Raw genomic sequence first — 18,040 nt, forward strand, 5'->3', positions numbered from 1 at the left:
TTTATGTGGAGCGGAAGCTCGAAAAACATCAGCACGGGCATGAAGTTTCAAAGCTGGGGATGACAAATGCCCAAGGAAACCCTCAGCAGCTGATTTTTTTTTAAAGCACATGAAAATACCAGCCGCACAGGAAAGCTGCGTGTTGAATCAGCTCAGTAACGCTTTCTCTCCCCACGCACTTTTACCTTGTTATTTCGGACACTCACCTTTCCTTTCTCCCTTTCAAGTCTCAGTTCATTAATTACACCTTTCCAGAACGTTTTAAGACACTGGAGTGGGGGCTCGCCGCACGCTGCGCATCAATCGCAACGCGCGCCCGGGGCCGTCGGTGCTTCGCAGGCGGTTTCGCGGGAACGGACACGTGTGACTGAGGTCCCCAAGCGTAAGTGTGCGAGGGGGGTGTGTGCCTGCCACCGAGCCCCGGCGGTGCGGACGCGGGGCGGGGCGGGCGGGCAGGCTATAAGGCGGGCGCGCTCGGCGGGGCGGGCAGCGTCTCTCCCGGCGGCAGCGGTAACGATGGGGAGCGGCGACGGGCGGCTGCTGGCGGTGCTGGCGGCGGCTTCACTGCTCTGGGTGTCGGGGCAGGGCCAGCCCCGAGGTGAGCGGGCGGGAGTGCGCGGCTCTCGGGGTACTTAGTGCCGTGCAATGCAATGCAGTGGAGTGCAGTGCAGTGCCGTGCGTGCGGAGTTTGCCTGCGGTCCTAGGCAGGCTTTCGTCCCTGCGGGGTAGGGGGAGCCTTGGCGGCGTGTCCTCGGCAGAGCCGGTACGGGCGGCTGTACTGTGCGGCCAGGGGAGACTCAGAGGCGGGCTTGGGTCCGGCGGTGCTGGCCGCCTGGCTGCCACGCTCTTTCCCCTCCTTCATTCCTCCTCTCCCACTATCTCCTCACTTCGCAGCCGCCCTCCCCCCCTTCCTGGAGCCCTTTCTTCTCTCTCGGCGGTGGGGGCCACTGCTCCCTGCCGCCTCCGGGGCCGCCCACTCCCTTTGTGGGAGCCGAGGCCCGCTGCAGAGCAGCAGAACCCCGGGGAAGGGGCGGCCGGGCGTGGGACTGGCGGTAGGACCTGTTCCCCACAGCAGCGCGCCCCAACCAGGCAGATCCCCCAGCACAGCCCCTGTCCTGGCGGGAGACGGGGCCGCAGCCGCCGGGATCTCGCTCAGGGGAGGGAGAGGGCAGGCACGCACGAAGGAAACTTCACGCTGCCGCTAATGTAACCCAGATCAAGCTTTGTTGGAAGGAGTGAGAGGATCAAAACCACTTTACAAGCATGAGGCAGGGGTAGCGTGAGGATGCGATGGCGATAATTCACCAAAGTTTTGCACGTGGGGCTCGGCGGTGCTTTGCCTCCGGGATGCGGGAGCGCTCCGCTGAGAGGTCTTGAGCTGCGAATAACTTCAACGGAGGCATCCTCTTTGTTCAGAGTGCAGTAGCCTGTATTTTCTTACCGAGACTGAAGGCAGGGAGCAACAGCAGTTAGCTCGCTGTTCCTGGGTCAACAGTAGTTGACTTCGGTGTGCTCGGTTAGGAGAGGAAGCGCTTGTAGGCACCAGATGCTTTTACCTTTGGCTTGATTCAGCTCCTGCTGGATTCAGCATCAGAATTTCTGCTGATCTCTACTCCGTACACACTACTGCCCAGCTGCATTTGTTCTCTCTTAAAAAAAGGGTGTGGAAAATAGTCGGAAGGCATATGTTGTGCAGATGCGTGACTTAGATTTCTTTATGGTGAAGTGTGGTGTTCAAGATGGATACAGTGTGGGAGATTAGCATCTGGAAGGTTACACACTGCCGTGTGTTTATTAGTATGATTGTGTGTACAAACCATCGTCCAGGTAAGGACACAAAATCAAGCCCAAGTAAATTCCAGAGTCTGTATATTTCAGCTGGTAAATACATACACCTTGGTTATGAAAATTCAATCTTAGAAACAAATGAAAAGCCAGACAAAATGATGCACAACTTTTCACTTTTTTTTTTTTTTTTGTAATGTACCATTATGCACACCAAAATAACTTTCACTATTAACTCCTATTTGAATATGCATGTTAGCACACAGTTTTAAGAGGAAGGAATTTTCTTAAAGCTGGTGAAATACAATTAAGGAGAGTCCATACCATTTTCGTAGAAATTTAGTGATCTTCTGCAGCTTTTGCAAATAGTTTAGTGCTGATATTCCAGCTTTTATGTAGCAGGTCACATTGTTAGAAGCATCTTGATAAAATGCACATTTTTATATTAGTGATGGAAGATGCCAGGATCTTTGATTTCTCCTAAGCCACCAACCTGGGGCTATTTAAATTCATAATTACATTTTTGGAGTTGAAAGATCAGGTCAGGAGACCATTATTCCCATTTGATTAGGTTGATAGAATTTTTTCTTTCTCAGCATGAGAGCACAGATCATCCAAGGAAGCAGTGAGTATCAAACCCTGCTGGTGGATAATTGCCTTACAAAGACCAGAATTTAAGATAACTGATCCTAAAACAATGTGAAGAATGCAATGCAGATTAGAATAGCCCTGTTGCTTTTGCAGAAAGTAAACAACTGCAGCTCAAACTTGTAAGCATTGTAGTGATGTGAAAATACAGTTTGTGGTGAGGCTGGAAAAATTTCTCAGAGCCATTGTGATAGCATTGGAGAAGTTTTGGGGAAAGGCGTCTTGGCATGACCATGGAGAGTACCTTGATAGCTCTTCCAGCATTTCTTGGGATTTTTTGCCCTGTCGGTAGATGAGGAAATGAGTGTACGATGGTTGCAAGAGGCTGTTAGAAAGTGCTGAAGTCCAGTCTAAGAAAGAGAATTGCAGAATAGTAGTTACTACACTGAACAGCTCTGAAGATTAATAGTTGGTTCTTACAGCCTAAAGATTAATATCTACATACCTGTAAAATGTAGTTGGTGTTTTAATTGCAGGTGTTTTATTAAAGTGTCCTCATCATGTTGAAAAGTTGAGTTTGTATTTTCAGTTATGTCTTTTGTTTCCACTTACTAACTTTTCCTGAAGCATTTATCATTATGGTTTGGATCTAGATGAGAGTAATTTTACAACCTCAGAAACAAATAGCTATTTCAGAGGCTTATGTGCAGCTTTGTTCTGCTGGAATGCATTTTTAATTATACTGGAGGTAACAGTTATACAGGCCTACAAAGTAGAAAGAGAAATCAGTTAATGGTTTTGAACACTATTGACTATATGTCATAAATTTGATTCTGTCCCTGTCAGGTGTTTTTTCTATAATTGAGGAAAACATCCTGCTACTGTAAATGCGTAGTAAGGGTAACTTTCAAGGCTGTAGTTTTAGGCTAAATATTTCCTCAGCTGCACTCATCTCAGCTTAGTTTTGTTAACTGGTGTGCTGTACTAGCCTGCTCAGTTGTTCCTCGCTGGAGGTTTTGAAACAATAGTCTTTAAGTGCTGATGCTGAGGGAATTGAATGGCTCTAGAAAGGTGCCTCTGGTGCTTCATCTGGGCAGAGCTGGGCACGTGTATTTCTCATACTTCTCATCATTTGGGTTTCAGACCTACCTTACTTACAGAATCTGGTTTGGTAGTTTAAATATGCCTAGGCTATGACTAATACACAAATTACGACATTATAGTCAGCAGCTACATTTTTTGATGAAACAAGTGATATGATTTGCGTGTAAATCAGATTGTTGGAGCACTTGCCCAGGAAGTGGGAGATTTAGGTTAATCCCCTTCGTTTGAGAGAGTTTGAACCCACATCTCCAATTTCTGAATACACCACCAAGTTGGTGTAGCAGGTAATGCAGGGGAGGAGGAGGCATGTATGAAATCTCTCCAAACTGAGTTACTGTGCAGCCAAGAATGCAAGTTTAATGTGTGCAGAGAATGGGCAAGAAAAAAACCTGATTGTGTAGCTGGATCATTAGGGCACTCAAAGGATGGAAGGAGAATCCAATTGCAGGCCTTACTTTCTTTTGTTTACTTGCTGCAAGCAGTAATCAGGTGTCTGAATTTAGGATAAGAACTTTTATTGTACCCGTCTCTGCTGTATTTTTAGTGGTACACTCAAGCCTGGCACCACTCAGCAGGATGGCTGTGCATCCCACCTGGTGGAGAAAGACTTTTTAGTGCCTAATTGAGGATGGCAAATTAGTTCCTCAGAGGTGATGTGTCTATGCAGGTAGATCTTGGTTGTCTTGCTACAGCCTTATACAGTCAAAGGTGTCCTGAACATTGATATGGTTTCCTCTGACACTTCCAAAACTGAGTCAGACTTCTAGAATGTATTTGGATGGCCATAAAACTCTGAAGAAAGTCTTCTTCCACTTTCAAGATGAGCTGTATTTTGCATTCCTAAATATTTTTTGTATGAGATGAAAAAAATATATGCCATAGGTACTTTACGGTATTGCAGGTTTGTGTATGCTAATGGCCTGAATAGAGCTTATTTCCATCAGTCTTAAATACCATTTTCTTCATGAAATCTGCAGCAGAAACATAAAGTACCTTGAGACTTGTAGGAAACTTCAAGGCAGTGCTGTTTGCAACTGCAGTGTGAGGCAGGAGTTAAAAATATGATGGGAGTCTGAGGCAGAATCACTTAACATTGTGGTAAGCCAAAACCTTTTATTTTTGGCAAAATTGGGCAGAATGGTATACTTGGCTTAAGTTTGTTCTTTTTCCCTCTGTCAGAAACCTCAGATACAGTGAACCTATACACCCCTTGTGTCTTCATCCAGGTTAAGTAGTAGAACCACAAGATATTTATTAACTGTCTACGCTCTATTTAACCTGTTAGATTATGTGATAAGTTCCATATCCACACACACAAAGGAGCACAGAGGAACAAGGTGGGGCAACCTAGTAAGGAGCCTACAGAAATGAGCTACTGGAGGGAACAGGAGATCCAAGGCAACTGCTGGCTAGACCACAGGATCTAGGAGCCAACCAAGAGAGCCATCTGCATGTTTGTATCTGCCTCAGACAACTGGAGATTAGAAGATCAGGGCCAGCTGCGAGGCAGACTGAACATACTGGCCAGTAACTAGAGGGATCCATAGTGTGTTTTGGTGTGATGGGTGTGATGAGGTGATGGTGGTGTGTATGAGGAAGTCTATGAGCCAGTGGCTGGAGTGGGGCTACAGGCATCAGGGGCTTACATATGCAGGTGTCAGCAACGGGAGAGATCTTGGCATCTAGGAAGGGGCAATTACTGGCAAGACTGAGAGTCCAAGTCAGGCTACTGAAGGAATCTGCATTGCATATATATCTTTGCATGAATATATGTTTTCTGCTTTCCTTCATCCTGATCAGCAGGAGGAGTGAACAGGACGAGACTTGTTAGTGGTTGCATTTGTGTGTTTCTGTTCTGTCTTTGTTGATCTTTGTGACTGGGCATATGTATATGCCTGTGTTGCATTATGTGTGTGTGCCTGCTGGGAATACATTCTCAGCTTTTCCACTGCCTGGATCTGGGAGCACGTAGCTGCAGCATCTACCTCTCTGTTGGGCTACAGAACTTTGCACATCACAGCAAAACTTTGTAGAAGAAGAGATGTAATTCTGAGTTTATCTTTTCTCTGATGCATTTTAGCTGCTGAGGCCTTTTTGTAGTGAATTTCATTCTACATAGTACTCTACAGAAATCAATTTTAGATGAGCTGTCTATGAAGTCACCTCCAAGGCCACGTTGCACATCCTCAGGAATGCTGACTTTGGGGGTACCACTGCGTTAAAATGACAAGGTTCCCTAAATTCATAGAAAGCAGCACAAATATACTTTCAAACTTTTATTAAATAGAAATGGAGCTCAATCGTATTAAAATGAATCTCTAGTGTAAAAAGAGTAATGTAAAAGGTAATGGATCTCAACTAGGTGCACACTTTGCTAACTGGGGTCAGACTTGAGGCTGGGAGAGAGGAATAAAGAACAAGGAGGAAATTCAGTTTTTCTGATGGTCTGCAGAGAACATTGCGGACGTTCTGTGGATAAAACACTGTGCTTGGCCTTGATTAGAAAGTCCTATGTTTAAAAGCTGCTTTGATTTTTTTTTTCCCCTTATTTAAAAGAAAGCATCAGCAAGCCACAAACTATTTCATCTTTTCTGAGTACAAAAGTGTGACAGAAAAATCCCATGAAAGCATTCTAAGTAGACTGAAGATTAAGATAAAAATAAAATATTGTCTGTCATAAATATTTTCTCCATTCCCTGAGGGCCTAGAAAATGCATCTCTGGAAATTCAGGACTATCAGTGTGTGTTGATCAGTTGTTGGTATTTACAGCAGTCTCACACAGGATCTTCAGGTGGGGTTTGCAGCCTTCTCCTAGATACATATTTTTTCTGTCCTTCAGGTATTCCTTTCTGACCAAGCAGGAATGGTGCATTGGAGAAGTTTTGCAAGACGAGATTGGTTAGGTCAGCTTGCAGGAATTGTGATTTGTTAATTGGCATAAACCTTATATGCACATCAATCAAACTTCCCATTTATATATGTTTTTAGGTACTTGAATGATATCTCAGAGGCTGTATACAGTGCCTCTGGGAACTAGGATATAGGTACAGCTCTCCCTGACTTTGACATTTGAGGCAAGTGGGTCAGAGGAAAAGGTTAGGTATAGCTGTGCTCATTCTTTTTTAGCTACTTCTGTTTAAGGGCTTTAATGATTTCTCAGTCATTCTGTGTTTTTTAGAGGGGAAAAAACCTGCTTTTTCCCTGAGATGTAATTATTTTATACCCATTTTTTTGAGTATTAAAAGCTGTATACATCACAATTTTACAGGAAAACCAGAGGACTTATTTTGTAGATACAATACCTATAAATAGCACTCTAAAAATTAGAAAGCATAGAAGTGTAAGCCTAAAAATACTTTCAAAGTGTAAGCCTTCAGTATCCTCATTACAAAGAAAGGTAGGTAAACATAATTTAGACTTCCCCTCCTGATTGTGAAACAGCAGTTACCATTCCTGAGTTTTCCCTTGTGTTCCCAGCAGAGCAAAATGGACTTATAGGATTCTTTGGTTTTACTCCAAAAAGTGATGTTTTTCTTAATTTATTTTTTTTATTTATTTTTTAATTCTGTTTTAAGGTCTCCCTGGAAAATCACTGTGAGCATGTGAGCTCAGGTGGCTGTTGGAAGGGCGTGGAATACATGGCAGACGGTCTCACCCACAGCCCTTTCCACAAGTGGTCCAACCTTCCAGGCTGTGGAAAGCAGCAGCTAGTGGGGATTGATGGACTGAGTATTTTTGTCTTGTCTTTTCTGGGCTTTTCCTATGAGGCAAGGCCATGAAGATCCCACTGCTGCTTTGTGTAGGCAGAGTAGATTTCAGCCTTCAGCAATTCTTTCTGTTTTATCGTCTTTAACTTGTTAGCTTCTGATGATTTTTTTTCTTAACTGTCGTTTAATACAATATCAACTCCACCAGAGATATTCCCTAACCAATTCTGTTAGGTTAAAGTTTCAGATTTGAAAGTTGTTTTGCAAACAGAATGTAATTCCTTTCTGTGAGCTCACTTATTGTGCAGTGAGGTCCAGCCGCTCTCTTAATTCCCGCATGAGAATAAAGGTGAAAAAGCTGTTTAAGAAATGGTCTTCCCAAAGTGGAATATTTATTTTTCCCTTTGCTCTTCCTACGTTTTTTACTGCTGTTTTGCTCCAAAATGACCATAAAGATAGGTCCATGTCCACTGATTCTTTTATCATATATCTATAAGCTTTAATTTGCTGAAAGGTTGAGAGGACAGTTCACAAAACCAATTTCTATAGCTTTGATTTGATCACTGGATTTTATTTTCTTGTGGATCTGATGAAACAGAAGTTTTCAGTACCAAATTACTAGCTCTTCACAAATCAATGGCACAAGTCGTAATAAACCTTGGAATTCAACCATTGAACATAAATGCAGACTGGTGCTTGCTTAGGTTCGTATTGATAGTTCATTCAGTTTTCTGGAAGCACAACTGGCATTTTGCCTGCTGTCACAAAACTCATCTGATCAAAGAAGCGTGTAAAATGTTTGTGTGGGACAGAGAGGAGAAAAGCTAGTAGTGACTGGTGCTTCCAGTGCAGTTTGATTTTGGCTGAGAGCTGACTTCCAGGGAGGTCTGGAGGAGGGTCTAGGGTGTCCCCCTCACTCTGTATCCATGGGCACCAGCTGAATGAGCTCTGCAGCCATGGCACGAGGCGGTGGGCAGGCTGGATGCCTGGAGGATGTCAAGCTGGGGAGCCTGGCTGCACCTAGTTCTCCTCCTGGCCAGTCACTGCTGACTTCTCAGGGCTATTCCAGATCCATCGGGGCATATCTAGACAGTGATTGAATCCATTTGAGTCTAGCACCAGCAGTAGGCTTGTGCTTGAGAAACTGATTAATCAAATTATGCCCTCCCCATTTCTGGTTGTTGCTTTACAGAAGTGAGAAAACCAGCTCCTGAAGGTGCTTTGCTACTAATAAAACTGCATAAGGAAGTCCAATGTGTTTTCTTGTCTAGTTTTCTCTTACAAACATAGAGGCAATTTCTCATTCAAATGCATGAATATGTAATATGTGTTTTGTTATTCTCCATGCCACACCATTCATTTATTTCACTTGCCTTTGCAGTTCTGCCTTTTGTGTCCTATCTTGCACTGTTGTAAGAGGGAACAGCAAGATAGGCTTATAAGTGTGTGCTAATGCCTCTGATGATTAGATTGTTTCTATTTTATTGGCTGAGAAGGGCTAGATAACAGAAGCTTAAAGTGAAATTCCTTTCAATAGTCAGGATCTGTGGAAACCCTGGTTTAAATTAGGGTTGTGAAATGCGTGCTGTTGAAATTTTTAGGATTCCTTTTATTTACTCTAACTTGAAAAGCCTCTAAAATATGTACTCAATTACTTCTACTAGAAAAAAACCTTTAAAATATTCCAAAGAGATAAAAATCTGTATGGGAAAATGAAGGCTCAAATAAACTCCACTCACTCTGGGAGAATTGCTGTAAATTTAAATTTCTCTACCAGCAATTGTTCAATTATTCCTTCAGTAGTTGCTAACTAATGCATTGGTTCGGCAAGGGCCTTATTTAATTGCCCGACTAATCCAGTTTGCTTTTATGGGGTAATATTTCTCATTTGCAGAACTAAGAAAAACATTTTTACAAATAGAAAGCAAATCTAACATAAAAAAAACCCCACCAACCCAACCAACCAAAACCAACCAACCCTGAGTATTTTTAAGGGTTCTTTTGGATATTAACAATTAATCTGTCTAAAAGTTGATCAGACTTTTAGGAGCCATAATTTTTTTTTGCTAATGTAAAAATGTGAGCTTGTTACTGAAATGGTCTTTAGAAGTAAGCAGAATTTTAAGCTAAAACTTACAGGAATAAGGCCTTGCAAGCCTTATCTGAATTTAGCTTCCTTGAAGAAGGTTTACAGCATGTCTGCCAGCATCGTATAGAGCAAGTTTATGATAGCTAAAGGCTTGCAGCGGATCCTAATACTAGAGTCAAACGGATGACCACTCTACTTGAGTGGTTACACAAGGGACAGCTTAGTTGCTTGCATTTTTGCTAATACTGTAATGAGGACATTTCTAATTGAAGAAATGATTCTGCAGAGTACAGCACAGGTTTTCTGTGAGGTGGAGGAGGCTGCTCTTTGCAAACAATAAGGGGATATATGTAGCAGGGCAGGGAACTTCAAGATTAATTGCATGATGACTAAGGGAGAATAGATCTTTCCAATGTGATGAGTGATAGTATATGGTGTGAAGGCAGCAATGAAGCAGTAGGTACAAAGCATGACTGCTATTGGACAACTGTATTCAGTGTGTATCTTAATATGGGTCAGAGGTTGCCACACTGATCTTTGGCTCCAGGGACATGTCAAGTTGCTCAGACTTTTTACTGTGGATTCTTGGTATAAGGACCTGCTATTGCTGTACTGCCATGGCTAATAGTGGCAATGGACAAATCCAAGTTTGAGTATCTCTGGTAAGCTGGAAATCCTGCTGTAGTGGTAGGGAAAGAAGGGGCTTCTCAATGTGCAGTGGCATGGAAGATGTCAGGATATTTGTCCCAAAGAACTACTGTGTACCACATAGCACCAACTGATGATACAATCGCTCTCTAGCTTGAGCAGTCTTCCTCAGCTTTTCTATCCTTAAGGACAACAAGAAACAAGGTGCCCAATCTGCAGCCCTACCTATATGATCACTGCATTTCCCACAGTAATCAGCAAAAATATGTATTTCAGCGTAGGACCTAAAATATGCTTTGCAACTTTTTTTTAGTGTCAGTGTAGCATTGCTGATTTTTAAACGGTACTGCTTGAACACTCAGTCATGGTCTTCAGGTTTTTAGAAATTTCTATAAAAATTGCCCTTTGGGTTGAAATGCATCATTCTTGTTTTCAGGCCAAAGGCAAAATACTTTCAGGACACTTGATTAAAATTCCATGTAGCTGGCTGAGTTATCCAGCATTGATGGTAGTACAGAAGAGAACTTCTTAAAAAGTTTGTAATATTGGTTGTTATTTTGCCCTCTTTATTTTTGTGTCCTTAAAACCACACTTCTTCCAGGATTTATCCTGTGTGACACAAATGCCTTTGATTTTCATGAAGACATTTACTGTAAATAAAACGAGGGTTTGAATGTGGTGGGGGGTTTGAAACATAGAAAATGTGCAACAGGTGACTTGCTATTAATATTTTTAAAACAGTTGCAATATGTGCCCTGTACATTTGTTAACCTGTGTGCCTGGAGACCAGCAGATGTAAGTAAAGAAGGCGTTGTGGTTTAGAGTTTTACTTTGTTGCTTGGACTAAAATACCTAGGAAAAAAGTAGCAAGATATGGGGTTTTTTTGCAAAAAGCAGAATGTGTTCTGCAGCACACTGAACAGCTGGTTGTAACTGAAAAAAATCAAAACCCCAACCCAAAACAAACCCTACAGAAGTTATTTCCCAATTAACCGTTTAAATCAGAGATTGCAAAATCTTGTCAGTAGAGATAAGTGCTTCACAGTTGCAAATCCTTTCAGTTCCATTTATGCTGGAGGAAATGGGCTTCCTTCTACCCAGGAAGATCTGGCAGTGATACAGATCTTATGTGCCCGGGTAATGGTTTTGTGCCTGCTGGAATGAAAACATTTTTCTTCCATGTCTGAAAAAAACCATGTCCTTGTAAAACAGGAGCGCTGGTAGTTCTGAAGTGCCGAAAACTCTTCTACTTGAGATAGCTTTTGTTCATTAATGTCAAAATTCCACTTATTTTAAATTGAAGTTTAACTTCATCTAAGGCAGCTGCAATTCATAATATTAAGATAATGCATTCATATTGAATGCGTTAGTGAAAAAAGAGCGAAATAAATTTTGTTTTTGCATATGGCTGGTGAATAACAAGCTTAAATGAACTAAGTGAAAAATACATTTCAGAGTTCCTTTATAGTGCAGCTTTTTACTGTAATGCTTCATTTATGATCACAAGAAGCCAGCTGTTTCAAGGGGTCCTTTATGTTTACATGGGAAAAGAAGTAGTAACATTTTGTTTGGTTGTGATACTGAGTCACAGTACAAAAGTGACTGGGACCACTAAACCTTTAAAATTCTTCTCAAGCTCAGGTCTCTTAGACTTTGCCAAGTCTAAATATAAATTCAGAATCGGGAAAGCTAATACACTCTTGGGTCATAAATTTCTATTTATTACAATAAATGATTCAGTGTGAAGCCTAAAGCTGCACATTTATGAATGCAAATTTAATTTGGATTAAACACCGACAAGATTTCCATTTACAAGGAAGACTGTTGCCTCAGCTTGAAAACAGGTTATAAGAAAGAAGTGCAGGACAGCATCTATTGAGGTAGTTCATAGTAAAAGGTGGGAGGGGTAGAAAAAGGCTGCTTTAGACCCAATGTTAACAAGACTAGAAATATTCTGTCTTGTTGATACTAGAGCATACGAATGACAAATGACTGAGGTCCCTAGTCTTCGACATGCCAATCACACTGTCAGTACTACTGTCACATTGATCTAAGCTAATACTGTGTCTTAGGATGCATGTAAGCAAAGCTGACAAGACACTGAAGTATTTAGTAGCTGTGGCTTGTATTTACTTCGGGTTTGGGTGAAAATTATTCCCAGGATTAAAGGTGACTTCAGGAAAAAAAAGCTAGTGTAATGCTAAAAGAAATAACAACCCCCAAAACAACAAACACAGTGTTGTAGATTCCTCAGTATGTGGAAAAAGCTTTGCGTGAACAAGAAAGAACTAATTTCATGGTCTAGCAAGTTTGTTGTTCCCTGGCAGCCTGCCCATCTGTCAACTTTTGCCTCTTTTGCTTTGGTTTAAATGCTGTGACAATTTCTAGGCAGATTCCTGAACAGGCCAACACCATACAAAAAAACAGTACTTGCAAGACATGACTTGATGGAAGAAGTATTGATTATGCTTTGAAAATGCTTGATAGTGCTTACAAATTACCCACCTTTTATATCAAAAAGTTTGCTGTCTGATGCTGAAAACTAACATGAAAGCTAGTTTTCTTCTCTTTTCTGACTGCCCCTTAGTTCTGTTTGAAAGAAAGCAGCAAGTTACTGCCAATATTGAAGGCATTAGAAATTGCTCTGATAAAACTTTTTGATGTTCATATTCTTTATCCCTAAGAACTGTAACTGTTTTTTTTTGCCTCAGATCCCTGAAATTTGTGAAGCTCTGAGCCATACTACTAGAAACCACATTCAGAGCTGTAATGTGAGCTGTTAAACCTATTGTATTTACCAATGTTTTCTTTTAAAACATCGTACTGAAGGCTGTCAAGGATGAGGTGCACTCCTGGGAAACAAGGTAGCTCATTTTTAGGAATCTCAGGATGGGACTGAAAACCACTTGCTCAAACTCCTTCAGCGTTAAGCATTTGCTCACTGACCCGTGTCTTTGCGTCCTTATCCTCTCTACTTCCAATTTGAGTACATGTGTTGTGAAATAGTCTATATAAGTTCTACATCTACATTTGCAAGCTCTGAGCATGAGAGGGACTGAGAAGATAGGACATTGTAAAGTTTGCATTAGTTAACTTATTAACAGCTTCATAATCTAAAGGATTAGATTTAGTAGTAGTAGTCAGTCTAAACTAGTATTTAACTAGTATCTAAACTAGTGGCATTAAAAACCTTAATATTTTATGTAAGAAGATGTTGGTTACTATGTAACAGAGGTCACAAGCTTTAGTTTCTTGTACAGATATATTGTTTGACCTTATTTTCTTGCTAAACATTTAATCTGGGGTTTTTTTTATAGACTTTTTTCAGTGAGTTTGAGAATTCTCTAATTTCAACTCTCTATCTTTCCAGTACTGCATATTGGGAAACTTAGCATTTTGCAATTAAGCCTTACTTGGCATGTAATGTTTTCCTCCCTTAGTTTTGTAACATTTTCCTCGATTACTTTTCCATTCCTTTTACATTTAGCATTCTGCTCCTTACACTATGAAATTTAAAATCCTATTAGGGTTCAGTTTTTCTGTCCGTTTTCTGGAAAAACCATTTTGCCTTGCTTAGATTCTCTGCTACATTCTGGCTAGCAACCTGGCTGTATGCTGGTGTTTGAAACTTTCAAGAAGTCATGCTAGTTATACCAGACTTTTGCTCTTTAACCCTCACAAACTACATGGAGTAAACTAGTGGGGGGAAAATAGTACAGCTGATGCTCATTACTGAGTGAGCAAACTTTTGCTTTCTATGTATGCAGTCAGAATTTAACAGAATGTTATTAATTTGCAGTGTTATACTTCTTTCCAATACATTTCTGAGTACTGAATGTTAATTAGCACATCACCTAGCCCAAGCAGACCACAGCAGGGAAAAATGCCTGTTGCTGCAGTACCCTGTCACCATCACAGCTCTCATTAATAATGCTGAATGCACATAAGCAACAGCAGAAAATGTTTGGCAGAGAAACCCTTTGCCATTTGGATGGAGAAAGGGGAAGGGTTTGGTTTTCTCCAGCCTGTTTGTGCTCTAACAGCTTGCAGGGTTCAAGCAGAATATTTCGGGTCACATTGACTGCTGTAATGGATTTTTTTGTTGTTTTTTTCTTCTGGTATCCAGTTGGATTATTTAAGCGTGATTTCCAAAAGTTTGGCAGAATCAGAGCTGTAAAACAATCAGCAAATTGTTCTGAAAGTGAGTCTTTATAAGTGTTCAGCAAATGGCTGCACAGTAATCTGTTTTATAGACAACCTGAGCTCATCCCAGGGCCTGATGTGGTGTATGATTCTCTTTCATGACTGAAAGAGAAGGAGGCTGATAGGTAGGAGTCTGAAAATGGTGTTTTATTTACCTTGGTGTACAAAGCAAACTGAACTGTAGTACCTCAAAAAGAAAGTAAAACTTATTCTCAGATGTGTTAACAAAACTGACAAGAATTTAAGAAATTAGTCTACTCCAGTTGGTGCTGATGAGATCTGAGGAGCTGCACTGTTGGAGAGATGCAAACTGCCAAGAGCTCAGAAGTATGAGAGATCTGAAAGATCGACTGTGCAAAGATTGAAAGGGTCATTTACTTAGTCTGGAAAAAAGGGTGTGTGATAACAGCCTTTCAGGTAATCAAAAGCTGCAATCAAGATAATGAAAGATCATGCATGCAGCGAAGAGGACTAAACTTGATAAAACGCCAGAGTAACTTGTCAGGGATGTTGAGGAATAACCCTCACTGAAAGCTCTTGAGAACAGACAAACTTAGAATGTTCTTGTATGGAAAACTGTTTGAATTAAATAAACATAATCTTCCCCAGCTAGCGTTTCTATGATTCACTGATTAGTCAGTTTTGCTCTACAGTATGGGAAGAAATAGGAAACAGGTTTTAGGAGAAGATATTGGTCTATCATGGTGGTGAGGTTTCATTTTAACCTGAAGTGGTTTGATCTAAACATAGCAAGTTAAAATTTGCAGGGATTCTGCTAATAAAACTAAACCCATTAGTTAGCTCCTGTAAACTTTGTATTGTGCTAGCAGAAATTCTCCTCTCCACAGGGCTACAGGAAAACAAGTGATCAGTTTTTGAATTAACTTCTAAGAAGTGCCTTTCTACTATGCCTATTGTCTAAGTTGTAGTGAAGCTTTCAGCTTTTCAAATGCATCAATGCTGCAGCTAATGCATGTTTTTAGGCAAGCTTTCCACAAAATGGATTATAAGGCATGTTGAATGTTACACCCCAGATTTCTTGCTGACTAAGAACCAGGAATAAGTGCCTTAATCCCTGCAATTAGAAGTTAGCGATTTCAGCCCTTTTGTTTAATGGAAATCAACCTCTCTTTCTCATGATTACAGGATAGTACTGTGATGGAAGTGTACAGAAAGGTTTAAGGGGACATTGAGGGACATTTGCTAGTAGAATATAATAAGGGTAAATCTATTGAGCAGGCAAGGAATCTGAACCCAAGGTGGATAGTTCCAGGGCTTTTATTTAGTAAACTCATTTAATTCAAAACTTGAATAAGACAGAAAAACTAAATCAAATCTGTGGTATTGAAAACTGTCTGAGATTGTTATAAAAAAATGTGACCTCTACTTCTGGAGTATAATACTATTACATACTTTAGACATTCTAATACTCTGTGACATTCTATTACATTTTGTCCTTACCACTTTGTTTTCCAGAAGTGCATCAAACTCTTCTGAACAACTGTCACTGTGTCCTCTATAAATGTTTTCAGTAAATGGAGAATTTATTGCTTGTAAGCAATCTTCAACATTGCCTGCTTGTTATGAACCACTGATTGCTTTAACATTTTTAAAAATGCTAACTTGCAAATGAGAGTAGACCCCTTCAAGTATTTCTGTGTTCTGAGAAATTACACAAAAAGCTTATTGTTACTACACACATCAGCTCTTTATGGTTTTTAAGTCACATCTACTTTGTTCACTTGCAGATTACTGCTTTATTATGCTCAGCACAGAAAACCCAAAATACTTGGAGAAAAATCAAGCTGTTGCTTTGCTGAATGCCCTTAAGAGCTGCTCACTGAAGTCTAGTTGGGAGTCTTCATTGCATACACTGACGAACAATCCAGGAAATATTATGTCATCTTCTGGACTCAGTTCTTTGCTTGCTTCAGATAATCTTTTGCCTTCATTCCCCGTCGTTTTTGTCTTCTGATTTCTTAAAAAGAACCTCAACAAACACCACTCTTCTTAATTCAGCTTTCAGGTGATATCAGGCAGATTAACAAAACTGAATTCAAAGGGAAGCTGTCTTAAATGTGGCCTTCCTGTAAGTTCTGCCATCCTCAATGTGTTAATCAGGATAGCAAAAAGTTTCATCATCTTTATTGAGTTTAGTGACCATATTTCCTGACACAAGGAAGCCTGTGTAAAGCAGAACGCTCATAGGTATCCTTCTGTTTGTGCAACTGTGTTTGTAACAAAATTAATTTAATCATCTCTGATTGTTATTCTGGTGCCTCTCTCTCCATGTGCCACTGTAAAAAGTGAAGAAGTACAGTTTTACCCTGTCAGTCACATTGTGAGAATCCATACAGTCAAGCATGGTAAACAACACAGGCAGTGTGTGGATTTTTCCAAAATGGACAAATCCACTTTCTTTCCACCTGAAACAGAACACAGGTTAAATAATACTAATTTCCTGAGTGAAAAAAACCCCAAATATTAGTCAGCAATGGAACTGGGGTTTCATTCAGATCTAGCTATACAGACACCAAACCAAACAAAAAAAAAAAAAACAAAAACAAAACACACAACCACCACCAACAAACCACAACAAAACAAACAAACACAACACACGAGCTAGACACAGTCAGATGTCTAGGACACGTCAGATCCACTGTGCAAATACTATGGAACTAATCTACTCATGTGCAGTAAATCACATGTATCCAGAATGTATCAACAGATATGCATTGGTCACAATTGGAGTTGCCAGAAGATTGGAGATGTTCCAAATCCTCAAAATTCTTCTCTGTAAAAACTTCCGGGGTGCTTGGTAGTCTAGATCTGTAACAAAATCAAAATTTATAAAACCACAAAGAATTAAATTGAGTCTCCAGGGAAGGTGATGGTACTTACATCTGCAACAAGGAGCTTGTGAGGACTTCTGCAGACCCTGGTTTCAGGTAGTATAATTCCCAGAGAAGTGTAGGCTGCATGGTTCATCTGTTATTCTTTCTTAATGTCAAATTAGCATCTATACACTACTTGTTTTCTAGTATTGGATGGTGTGAGGTTCTCTGGTTTGTGGAAAATGGGTAGCGCAGTAGCGTGAAAAAAATCAAGAGTTTTCCTTACAAAGACCTGGGCAGCAGTTAGAAGTAAATGAGTTGAATTTGAAAGTTCTTCCAGCTTTTCTCAGGACCACTGTAGCCTCTTCTAAAGTGCTGAACGGTTATTCCCAAACAAAGATGGGCTTGATGGTGAAAAGATGAAGTAGCAAGTACCTATATGCAAAGCTGACTGCAAGGTATTTTAACAAATAGGATATAGTCAACCAAACCAGATTAGCAAGCTGAGAAGTCTACTACTGAATTTTGTCAAATCCATATGGATCTATTGGCATGCATATGGAGATCTCTCAAGGCTAGTTCAAAAATATGATTGTCTAATGTTATAACGGAGCCTGACAGCTCTGCAGTAAAACAGTGAGGAATTTGTATGTAGCACTTGCCTTCCTTTCTAGTGGGAATTAGTATGATAAATAAAATTTGATCAATCATTTGTGTTTTACTTTAGGTGGCAAACCGTAAACAACTTCTTTGGGCAACCTGTTCCAGTGTCTCGTTGAGCTCAAAGAATTTCTTCCTAATGTCTGATCTAAATCCCCCGCTTCAGTTTAAATCTGTTTCACCTTGTCCTATTTGTATGTGCCCTTGCAGAAAGTCCCTCTCCAGAATTCACCCCACTTAGGTGTTGGAAGGCTGCTATAAGGTTTCCCCTGATCCCTGTTTTCTCCAGCATGTCATTATAGGAGAGATGCTCCAGCCTTCTGATCACCTTATGGCTCTCCTCTAGACTCGCTCAAGCAGGTCCACATCCCTCTTGTCTCCCCCAGTTAGGATATCATCTATATATTGATATATGTGGGCA

At 40.7% G+C, this 18,040-nt stretch overlaps 1 protein-coding gene across 2 annotated transcripts in view; it reads left to right on the top strand.

Moving 5' to 3' along the window:
- Positions 1-481: 481 nt before the first annotated feature.
- The window catches only part of LAMA1 (laminin subunit alpha 1), a 99,197-nt gene continuing 81,638 nt past the window's right edge, over positions 482-18,040 (top strand). Inside the window, exon 1 of one of the 2 annotated variants that reach the window (XM_061356331.1) lies at positions 482-598. In XM_061356331.1, coding sequence (XP_061212315.1) covers positions 517-598 — 82 coding nt within the window. In that variant the 5' untranslated portion in view covers positions 482-516. Of the gene's footprint in view, positions 599-4,832; positions 5,024-18,040 lie in introns of those variants that run through there. The other variant, XM_061356330.1, reaches the window with a different exon arrangement.

The sequence above is a fragment of the Neopsephotus bourkii genome, unplaced genomic scaffold (assembly GCF_033783945.1).
Source record: "Neopsephotus bourkii isolate Nb327-2 ecotype Australia unplaced genomic scaffold, CSIRO-AGI_Nbou_v1 NB_846, whole genome shotgun sequence".
Taxonomy (NCBI): Eukaryota; Metazoa; Chordata; class Aves; order Psittaciformes; family Psittacidae; genus Neopsephotus; species Neopsephotus bourkii.